Source organism: Scylla paramamosain, chromosome 39 (genome assembly GCF_035594125.1).
Source record: "Scylla paramamosain isolate STU-SP2022 chromosome 39, ASM3559412v1, whole genome shotgun sequence".
Lineage (NCBI taxonomy): Eukaryota > Metazoa > Arthropoda > Malacostraca > Decapoda > Portunidae > Scylla > Scylla paramamosain.
Window position 1 is genome coordinate 10,812,645 of NC_087189.1, and position 11,956 is coordinate 10,824,600.

The 11,956-nt window shown below is 40.2% G+C and overlaps 1 protein-coding gene across 1 annotated transcript; it reads left to right on the forward strand.

The window, feature by feature from the left end:
* Positions 1–7,908: 7,908 nt before the first annotated feature.
* On the forward strand, positions 7,909–8,343 carry LOC135092303 (arginine/serine-rich coiled-coil protein 2-like). The gene has a single exon (XM_063990757.1). The coding sequence runs from the start codon at positions 7,909–7,911 to the stop codon at positions 8,341–8,343; it is 435 nt and encodes a 144-aa protein (XP_063846827.1).
* Positions 8,344–11,956: the final 3,613 nt, after the last annotated feature.

The window sequence follows — 11,956 nt, forward strand, 5'->3', positions numbered from 1 at the left end:
GAGAAGACGATAAAATTAATGAAGGAAACATACGAGCCGAAAAATTAATATATAAGTAGTAGCTTTGATACAGAAGCGAGTGACTGAAATAAGGTTGAAAATTTCTGAAGGGTGGTACAAACTTGTATCATCATGAATAAAAAAACTATAAAAAAAAAAATAAAAAAAACAAGAAACGAGTTGTCCTCACAGCTGATGTGAGTACTTGATTTACAGAAAATGATGGTCTATGAAAATTGACATTGCTTGATATTTAGAAAATTGATAGTGGCAATGGTTAGTGATAAATGTAATGCAAGAAATATGTGAATTATATTGTTTAATAAGAGTCATGTTGAAATCCGAGATAAACGCGGAAGCGTATGTGTGATGTCCAGGCCTAAATAAGCCATAAATAGACTGGGTTGATAAGGCGACTGGAAATAAAAGCAAATGCTTGGAGTGAAGGCAAAAGAAATTTTTCAGTCTAGCATTAAGAAAACGCTCAGCCACGTAGTAAGACAGATAAAGGGGAGAATTAGGATATTGAAGTCACTGTAAAATACTGTGAGAGGTCATCGAGTGGGATAACACTAATGGAACAGTGCTAGCTTAGCTCATTCAACAGAAGGATTGTTAGCTAGACCTCACCTCAGTGACGAAATGCGAGTCTGATGAGGAGATAATTCAAGTTACCACTACAGCTTCTACTTATGTTTTTTTATTAATTACAAAATTGCAGCTAAATTGAGTAAAAAGAGGAATTTAAGCATATAGTAAAAAAAAAAAAGTATGAGAAGGCAAATAGATGTTAATGAAATGAATTCATAACTGTATATTCACAAAAAGTAGTAAACAAGTGACTGTACTGAAAGACGATGACATGCTGATCTGCCCTCTTGCAAAGTACAATGATATGTGATAAAAAATATTTATTGATATCGCGAGGAAAGGAGTGGGTTTTCAAAATAATAATGAGATAAGGTTGAAGACGTCTTAAAAGCGTGAGTTCGAGTGTGAAAATTAGATGTCAATAAATAGCGAGAATTGTCTATGTTAGAGTAGTTAAGAATGGGCACTGGAACAACTTTTGCAACCTGTGTAGCTCACACTCCAAATAAATACACAGTAAATTCGGCGATAACGATTTGCGGAGGATTGTGAGGATTATGGAAAAGCATCCTGATAAGTTAAGACATTGGTCAGAGTCTTAGATAACGCAGTACTATAATGATGCTCTACAAACTTCGTGTTGTTTGATAAATTGAAATTAGAAGTGTTTTACATAAAGGATAATGCAAGTGCATAATGCTGAAGCACACTAGTGCACCACTGAGAAAGCCCTCTGTTTCCTTGCTATTAATAACAATTTCAATAAACAGAATGCTGTGTTGGGTAACAGGTTGTTTTTCACGAAACTAGAGACTCCTGTAGTGGGTAGTGTCTACATTTAGATGGAAAATATAACATATCAAAGCGACACTGATGGCTGAAGCTGACATCAAGGTGAAGTACATTACCGGGCAAAAAATACATGATATTGTAGCGAGGTTATCATATGTGGATGAACATAAATAATGGAATATGATGGAGAGATTTCTCATGAAACCCAGAGGAAAGATATAAATTGATGCACGATATATATATATATATATATATATATATATATATATATATATATATATATATATATATATATATATATATATATATATATATATATATATATATATATATATATATATGTGGAGATGTGAGATATATACTAAAGAGAAAAAAAAATGATGAAAAAAAAATCTATAGAAGCAGTTGACCAAATCATATTTTGAAACAAATGAAATTATTATGCGTTACATAAATGTGTAAGACAGATCGATGAAAATATAATGGAATTGTTATTAAGAATAATCGATATATAATTGATATATAGAACTGAAGGTGAGAAGGTTAAGAGTTGAGGATATGAATGTAAAATATTGAAGAGGTTTATTATGATAATAAAAAATGAAGTAGGTAAAAAAATACATATGTGGCTTACTGATGTGATTAACTTAATGGTGAGTATGCACAAGCTGAGTTAGATGAAGTTGAACGTTACGAAATATAACTGTGCATTATTTAGTTCTCGGAAACTGACGCGTCAGATTATGATATATTACCCTTGTATACTCCCAGGTTGTACCTAGCGAACTTGCACACTTCCTGCTGGCCGAGCAGCATGGCAGTGTTCTTTTTTTCTTCAGGGAGGAAAGGAAAAAGAGGGAAGGAAAATTTTGCAAATCCTATCTGGGGATTAGTCTGTTCAGAAGGTTGGGGGACGCCACAGATGTATCGTTTCGACAAGTATTCAGGTGTGGAAAAGCTTGAGCGTATACATACGCAAGGATTTGCAATTTTGTACAAGTGAGCTCGAAAAAAAAAAAAAAAACTCATTTCAAGTAAAAAGAAAAAAAAACATTGCACGCAACGCAGACTCAGATCATTTCATGCAAAATTGCCTTAGTGTTGTATATTCATAAAGCAAGGAAGGAAGGAGTTAATGTTAAATTTACAGTTAGTAAGCGATACGCTTGAAGTATTAACAAACGTTCATCTTGAACTAAAAGTCAAAACTTGCATCTTAAAGTGATTGAGAGAATATGAATGAAATTAAAATATTTGTGTTTATGCATAATGGGAAGTCATTACTTATATGGTTTGAAATAAGTATTGTTGTTCCCTCTACACTTTATTTGAGCGCAGAATGAAATGTTTATTCATCTAAGAGAGTAAAGATAGATGAGTTCACCTAAAGCTGATATGAGTGACTACATTACAAACTTGGGTTGCTACTTACAACTTTTAGAGAGATTCCCGCCGACACCTTTTCATGTCCGCAGGATGACCTCCCTTCCATTATTTCTTTATAAATTTAAGTGTTTTCTGACTGCATCACACTTCTAGTCATATTGAGAATACTCAGAACTGATTTTCCTGACTGATATCATGATATAACTGTTGTGGAAAATATGATTGATTGTTGAACTCTCCTCTTACTGGTCAAGATATTCAAAGTTATATTTTGTTTTCTCCACAAATGCTCTATTTTTAAACTCGGAACTTATGAATTTTGCTAACAGGTGCCTTCCCAGTAGTTATGGATGGGTACCTTTGTCTCTACACAATGTAAAGATAACCTGCAGTTCCTGATAAAAGCATCAGCCTGCCGGGACCCGGACTGGTACGTCTGGCTGTTGACAGTGCTGGCTGTTGGGGTCACCCTGATGTTCGTGGGCGAGGGGGAAGGCTCCCTCGCCCACGAACATCACGAACAACCACGAACACCTATGGCTCCCCTGGTTCCGGCAGCATGGAGCGTGCCTTCCAAACCCACACCCTGCACCACTTCCACGGATGAGGGAACGAACATCCAGCCAAGTAACCAACCGCGGGAGGACGCGCGATCATAAGGAGGGCATGTTGTAACCCAAGAAACAAGAAGAAATGCAACACGTAAGAAGAAAGAAGAATGAAACAAGAATGTAGAAATGGAGAATAAAAATAAACACGAAAGCAGGTACCAAGAAGCTACCACCACCCTTTTTCTTTTTTTTTTATGTAGGAAAGATAGATAAGAGACGAGACGTGACCACCGAGGAGAACAACAAGATGCGGTGAGTCATCACAAGACTAACAGAGCCGCACATTAGCACCACATTACAAGAAGAGGTGGCTATCACTGAATTAGTATACGAGGAAACCAGAGGTCACCGGAAGCAGATGACGTGGACAACACAGACAGCCGGCACACCATAGGAATCGCCGCCACCTTCTTCCTGATTAGAAGATGCGTTTACCAAAGTTACTTGAGAATGAACCTTATTGAAAGTTAAGGGAAAATAAACTGTATGATCGAAGTATGAGAAGATAAATATAGTTACTTGAAAGTGGACCGTACGGAAAGTATAGGAAAATGAAACGTATGATCAAAGTATGAGAAAATAAATATAGTTACTCGAAAATTAACCTTATTCAAAGTTACAGGAAAATTAACTGTGTATGCACGTGTATGAGATGTAGGAGACGGGAATAGACAGAAGAAACAAGAGACAGAGAAACAAGGTAGACAGAGCTGTCAAGCCAGAGAGGGTCAAGATGGGCTAGCCGCCTGTCACAGTACCAGTAAGTAGCGCCAGACAGTTGTAATGCAGTCAGAGTAAAATGTTGGTGTTATTCATTGACAGAGAGGGATTGGGTACGTGTAGGATGTGTTTGTCATTGAATATTAGTTGCAATGTTTGTGTAGGATGTGATTTATCATTGAGTATTTGAATATGTGAAGTGATTTGAATCAGTGAAGTGTTCCAGATATTTGATGGAATTTTATTTGAAGAGATATGAAACAATTTTCGTTGTTTTTCGTTGTTGTCGGAAGTCGTTGTTGTCGGATATTAAATAAGAATTACAAAAAATTCAAAGCGTTCGCTTTGAACCCACAAAAGCCACTCTTATAGATTAGGGACGCAACAAGATCATTGATGCAAAGTAGAAGCACGACAATGAAGACAAGAGCAAAAAAGTTCTCTGTGTCAGTATCAGGAAAAAAGAAAATGGTAAAATTTTTGCTATTTTAAGAGCAAAAATTATTCTAAAAGCCACAAAAAAATTGACATGAATAATGGACATTTTCTGTTGTTTTCCAATGAAAAGAGTTGGAAAATAAAACTTGCTTGTCAAAGAGGAAAATCGTGTTACATAGTGAATCAGTATCGTCTACATCGTGTTACCTAACAGTTTTTCTTACTTGTTTGTTTTATTTATTTTTCTCTCTCTCATATATATATTTTGGCATGCATAATTCTTAGCTACTGGTGGGTTTCCCTTCACTTATTTATTTCATCAGTGAGCTCTGTGAGTGTGTGTGTGTGTGTGTGTGTGTGTGTGTGTGTGTGTGTGTGTGTGTGTGTGTGTGTGTGTGTGTGTGTGTGTGTGTGTGTGTGTGTGTGTGTGTGTGTGTGTGTGTGTGTGTGTGTGTGTGTGTGTGTGTGTGTGTGTGTGTGTGTGTGTGTGTGTGTGTGTGTGTGTGTGTGTGTGTGTGTGTGTGTGTGTGTGTGTGGGTTCTAAGGTCTGCCGTTTGTAGAGGTGTATGGAGGAGGAGGAGGGAGGAGAGGAGGAGGAATACAAAGGAAAAGCCAAACAGCAACAAGACCTTTTAGTCCTTGCAAGGCTTTGTTTGGTAACTACTTCTTAACTAGCTACAGGGAAGAGAGACAGGACTTGAGCATAGCAGAAGGCTCCCTCAATCCCACCCACCACTCCCTCTAGCTTGTGCTGGCATGGAAATAGTTGGGAAAAAGTACCATGCAGTATGGAAAAACTGACATGGAATTTTCATAGGAAAGAATGAAAGGAAGTTTTACTATCTACCCCTACGGTGAACTCTATACGTCTATCTGAAAGTAAATACAATTTATTATAAAATATATCTGTAAAGTAAAAGTTTATTAGTGAATTTAGTAATTACTCGGAAAAAGAGAGCTTTGTTGGGGATTTGCTTTCAGATATTTGTCTATTTTATTTTTTTTAATGATTCAATAGAACTGCTGTTTACAATTTCTGCAGAAAATTTATTCCATATATTTACTATACAATTAAAGAAAAAATGTTTGGCCTAGTGGAATTTAAAAACGTTTTGGTATAATCTTGAATCCATTATTTCTTGTTAGGTTAGAATGACTCAATAGTGTGAAAATATTTTTTTGCATCAATGTTACTATATCCTTTAAAGATTCTGGAACACTTCTAATTAGGTCTCCTCTTATCCTGCGCTTTGTTAAACTAAATAGTTTTAGTTCTTCCAGTCGTTCCCTCATACGCATTATTACGCAATCTTGGGAATCATCTTTGTGACTCTGCGCTGTATCTTCTCTAGTTTTTTGAAGGTCTTTTTTTGTAGTATGGTGACCAAAACTGTACACAAAGTATTCTATATGAGGGCGCACCAGTAAGTTATATGAGGCAAGTATAAACTTTTCTGATTTAAATTCCAAAGGTTCTCTTTCCAATGAATCCTACTAAATCTTCTATGTGCCGTCTTTACTGTTTTTATGCAGTATTGACACGGCTTTAGGTCGTTTGACACAACGACACCCAAAGATCTTTTAGCTTTATCAGGGCTTGACAGTTGCATGTTATTCATTACATGAATGGGAAAATAGAGGAGGAGAGGAGAAGGAGGAGGAGAAGAAGAATGAGTAGGAGGAGAATGAGGAGGAGAAGGAGGAGGAAGAAGAGGAGGAAGAGGAGGAGGAAGAGGAGGAGGAGGAGGAGGAGGAGGAGAAGGAGTAAGAACGAGGAGTGAGGACGAGGAGTGAGGAGAAAATGAAAGAAAAGAGGGAGCAGAAGGACAGCAAGAACAAAGGAAAAACAGAAGCGACACACAAGGACACACAAAAACGACACACACACACACACACACACACACACACACACACACACACACACACACAAAAACAAAAAAACAAATTAATTAATTAATTAACTATTTAATGAAAAAATAAAAATTTTGTGGATATCTATCAACGAGAGAGAGAGAGAGAGAGAGAGAGAGAGAGAGAGAGAGAGAGAGAGAGAGAGAGAGAGCAGTGGGGGTAAGTGATGGTGTGGTTGTGAGTGGGATGAAGGGTTGATGCTGTGTTTCTCTATATACTTTTTTCTTTTTCTTTTCCTTCTTCGTCTTTTTCTTATTCCTGTAATTTTGTAGTGAGCAACAGATGGTGAACATGCGACACATCTCATGAAATAGGGATTCTTCCACTCAGAATATTTAACCAGCATAAAAGCATGTTACACTAAACAGAAGAAAACACTACATGCATATATACAAAATAAAGCATTGAGGTTAATCAGTGTTGTTCAAAATAATGACCATCCTGTGTCCTCAGGTCACAATGATCCAGCTCCTGCTCTTCTTGCTTCCTCACTGATGCACGTAAGGGTCACGGCTCGTTTTCTCTTCCCTTGGATGTGTAAACGTGGAACTGGAACTTACACAGTGACACGAGAATGTCACAGTGTAAGTCATTTTATTGTGACCCCAAAACTAAACGTCAGTTACGTTGTTAACGAATTGTTAACTGTGTCGAGGTTTTCCAAGGCTCTAAATGGCTGTCAGACCGTGGTGGCGTGAAAATGTTAGTGGGATATTAGTGCACAGGTGCTCGTGTATCGATAGAGACTGAGATATCAGAATAACATCTTGACTGAGAGAAATTAATATTTAGACAATTAAATATACTGAATCATATAAATGTATTATATCTATTGTTTTGAAGTGAGGTGTTCATGATTGCAGTGTTGGTTTGGCAAAAATTAAATATCATTAATGGAAAGGGTGCATCTCTGTTGCCGGTGAAAAATAATCTTAATTCTTTACACTTCTTTCATTCTTGTCTCTGATTGGCTAAAGTAATTATCACATTCTAGAAGACCAAAGGGTCTTTCATTGGCCCATCTGGTGGAGTGCCAAAGTGCTTTAGCTCCAAGCTGCTGAGTGGCTGCAGAAGCGACCGCTGAGGTATACTAACAGTCAGATCAGGTTTTTCAGTAAGACTGGCCAATGCCTGGATTTTCTACAGAAGATTTTGGCGCATTGCTGAATAATACGAGATTCAACAAAAGGAAAGAACAAGAAACAACGAAGTCAATGGACGCTCACGAGACCCTCGGTGAGAAGAACACCGGAGAAAATGAAACAGATTTTCCAAGCACCACAATAAGAGGAGGAGCTTGGAAAACCTCCAAAGACTGCACCGGTCATAAGAAAACAAACACTGAAGGTGGTTATGGAACCCAAAAAGCAGAGGAATAACTTAAAAACCAAGACGCGGATGAGGATGGAATATTTGTATCCGATTATGGAGCTTACAACCGAAGAGGAAGAAGCAGGACATGGAGGGCGATGAAAACCAGAAACAAGAAGACCAAGAAGAAAGACACGGAGGACCACGAGAAGCAGTACAAGAACACGAAGAAGGACACAGACGACCACGAGAAGCAAGGACAGAAAGACGAAGAGGGGCACGGAGGACCACAAGAAATCCAAGAGACAAGAAGAGGAAGAAGGACACGAAGGATGCGAGAAGCAGGAAGAGAAAAGCAAGGACAAGGAACATCACGAGGCCAACACAAAAACACCAAGGGAGAAGGGCAGCAGGAAAAACCGAAGGAAAGGGTGGAATATGGAGTGCTGTAAACAGGATTAAGGACTGCATCAAGAAATGGAACAAGAAGGATAATGAAGACTACGAGGAACAGGCCAAGAAGAGCAGCACGGAGAAACGTGAGAGCCAGGCCAAGAAAGAGGAAAAGGTAAGAGTATTGTGAAGACCATGATAGCCAGGCCAAGAAGAGAAAGGGGCAGGGCAAAGAGGACCATGACACCCGGGTCACGAAGAAGTTGCGTGGGGAGAAAACATGACAGTCAGGCCAAGAAAAAGAAAAAGAGGCAGGACAAGGAGGAAGATGACACCCAGGCCAAGAAAGTGAAGAGGCAGGACAAGGACAAACATGACACACAGGCCAAAGAAAAAGGAAGAGGCAGGACAAAGAGGAACATGAAACCCAGGCAGAAAAAGTGGAAGGGGGAAGAGAAAGAGCCAAAGAAGAGGAGGCCGCTGGAGGTGGCAGGCATGTCCTTGATCACCTCCAGGAAGAGGGGAGGGCGGGACAGCAGCAACGTGCTGAAGCTGAAGGTGGAGGCCGAAAGAGTCAAAAAGAAGAGGAGTGTGAGCAGAGTACTGCCGTGTTCATCTTGAGGAAGGACACATGACGGATGCGACCGTGCGCGGCCATCCATGTCTTGTCTTTTTTGACACCGGCGCCTCAGCCAGCATCATGTTCCTGTCACTGGCTAAGAGAGCGGGCCTCCTCACGGGCCGCGAGGAAGACCTTGAAAAAATACTCTTCTCTACCTGGAATGGCATCCTGTTGCTGGACGTGATCATGCTCGACGAGGTACTGTTGGTGCTGAAGGACGGCCTTGCGGTCAATACCCCCATGTTGGTGTTTCCGGGGGCGAAAGCGAGGCGGAGATCACCTTCCTCGCAACGACGTGATAGTGCTGTCCATGAGCCGCCTGCAGGAGGCGCAGAGATGCGGCAGGACTTCCATACCGACGGGTAGCAGCACCCTGTTCCTGCGTCACCCGGAACGTCTGCGGCGGAGACCCTCAGCCAGGGCGCGAAGGGAAAGTGTTCGCGTTTGCCCGCACAAGCCACAAGGCGTCGAGGAGCCGCTGATGGTGCTGCTGGACACATGCTCTACCTGCCCGTCTCTCTATCACCAAGATCGGCCGGTACAACGTGCGGTGCAGGACAGGAAGCGGAAGAGACTGGCGCTGCCGGACACGAGTCATTCTGCAGTTTGGCAGCGGCACGCTCCATGATGCAGATGAACACCAACTTGAGAGGTTAACGACTTCGACTTTGTGTTTGGACGACCGCTGCTCATAAATTACGAGCAGCAATAGATTATGTTGATTCGACCATGACGTTGAAGCTCAACAGAAAACAATTCTGCCTCGACATCTTCCCTCACTGAGCGAGCCGCCCTCCAGCGCGTCCCCTCTCTCCCTCTTTTTTTTTTTTTTTTGTACTTATTTTATTTTTATTTTTTTTATTTTAATTTTTTTTTTTATGTATCATGGAGATCAGCAGAAGGAAAAAAAAAATATTAAAAAGCCTGCACAAATGTAGCTCACAAAGAGAAAATAGAGAGTAGTAGCCTAGGTACAGAAATAGTAACTGGATTCAGGCCATTAGACAAAGTGTTCCGGATTAAGGATGTTAAATGAAGAAAATAGTCTGGATTAAGGATAGTGGATTAAGAAAATATTATTATTATTATTATTGTGCAGAAATTCACAATAATAATAGTACATTAACGGAAAAGTGTGGATTAAAGGATAATGGATTAGGAAAATAGTTAGAATTAAGGATAGTGGATTAGAGAAAAAACTTTGAATTAAAAAATACTGGATTAGAAAAATAGTCAGAATGAAGGCTAGTGGACTAAGAAAAATAGTATCGATTAAGGATACTGAATTAAGAAAATAGCCGAAATTAAAGATAGTACATTAAAGAAAAATACTCTTGATTAAGAAAAGAGAGTTAAAAAATACTCGAGATTAACGAAAAGAGGATTAAAAACAGTCTGGATTAACGATAATGGATTAAGAAAGTAGTCTCCATTAACACTTAAACTGCGGACAAAAAATAAACATCATGCACGGCGAAAAATCTAAATGCAGAAGTAAATAATGAATGAGGAGAGATTGCTTGATGTGAAAATACTACAGCACATGGAAGTGGTACAGAAAATATTAGGGCAACACAAGGAACTCAAAAAGCGCGCCCAAAAATTTCACCTTGTCAGGTAGAATGATGACGACAGGGAGAAAGCTCTCGCTCCCACTCATGTGGCTCTCAGCTGTCGCTCTCTCTTCTCCCTCTCTCCTTTCCGTTCCTTTCTCTTCTCTCATCTCTCTGCCTCTTCTCTCCTCTTCTTCCTCTCCTCTCCTGTCCTCTCCCTCTCTCCTCTCTATATAACTCTTCTCCTCCCTCCTCTCCTCTCCTCTCCTTTTTTCCTCTCCTCTCCTCTCCTCTCCTTTACTCTCTCCTCTTCTCTCCTCTCCACTTTTCTCTCCTCTCTCCTCTCTCTCTCCTCTCTTCTCTCCTCTCCCTCTCTCCTCTTCTCTCTCCTTTCTCCTCTCTTCTCTCCTCTCCTCTCCCTTCTTTTCTCCTCTCCCTCTTCTCTCCTCTCCCTCTCTCCTTTCTCCTCTCCTCTTTCCTCTTTTCTCCTCTCCTCTTTCCTCTTTTCTCCTCTCTCCCTCTCTCTCTTTTTTTCTCTTCTCCTCTGCTCTCTTCTTTTCTTTTCCTCTCCTCTTCTTTCTCTCCCTCTTTTTTTTTCTCTCATTTCTTCTCTTATCTTTTCTCCTCTTCTTCCTCTCTCTCCTTTCCTCTTCTCTCTCCCTCTCCTCTATCTCCCTCTCCTCTTTTCTCCCTTTTCTTTTATCTTATCTCCTCTCCTCTCCTCTCCTCCTCATATCCACTCTTTCCTTTCCTGTTTTCTTTCTCTTCTCTTCTCTTTCTCTTCTCTTTTTCTTCTCTCCTCCCTCTCCTCTCCTCTCCTCTTCTCTTTTCTTCTTTCTTCTTCTTCTTCTCTTCTCTCCTCATAACTTCTCTTAACTTTTCTCCTCTTCACTCCCTTCTTATCTTCTCTTCCCCTTCCTTGCCTTCCATATTAAATGACCATTTTCTCTCTCTTCTCTTCTTCTTCTCTCCCCTTCTCTCATCTCCTCTCTTCTCCCTGTCCTCTCCCTTCTCCCTCTCCTCTCCCTTTCTCCCTCTCTTTCTCCTCTCCTCTCTTCTCTCCCTCTCCTCTCCCTCTCCTCTCCTCTCTCCTTCTCCTTTTCTCTTCCTCTCTCCTTTCCTCTCCCCTCTCCTCTTTTCGACTCTCCATTTTTTTCACTCTACCCTCTTCCTCTCCTCTCCTCTCCTCTCTTCTCTTCTCTCCTCCTCTCTTTCCCTCTCATCTCTCCACTTTTTTCTACTGTTTTCTCTCCTCTCCTCTCTTCTCTTCTTTCCTATCCTCTCCTTTAATTCGAATCTCTCATCTCCTCTCTTCTTTTCTCTCTCTCCTTTTCTCTTCTTCTTCTTCTTCTCTTCTCTCCCTCTCCTCTCCTCTTTTATTCTCTTCTTCTTCTTCTTCTTCTTCTTCTTCTTCTTCTCTTCTCTCCCTCTCCTCTCCTTTACTCTCATCTTCTCTCCTCTTTTTTGTCCTCTTTTCTCTGTCTTCTCTAGAATCCTCTCCTCTCCTCTCCTCTCTCTCTCCTCTCGTCTCCTTTCTTCTCCCGTCTCTCTTCTCTTCTCTCCTCTCATCTCTTTACCTTCTTTCTACTATAAGTTAGTGCTTTCTCTTTTTCTTGTCTCTCTTTTCT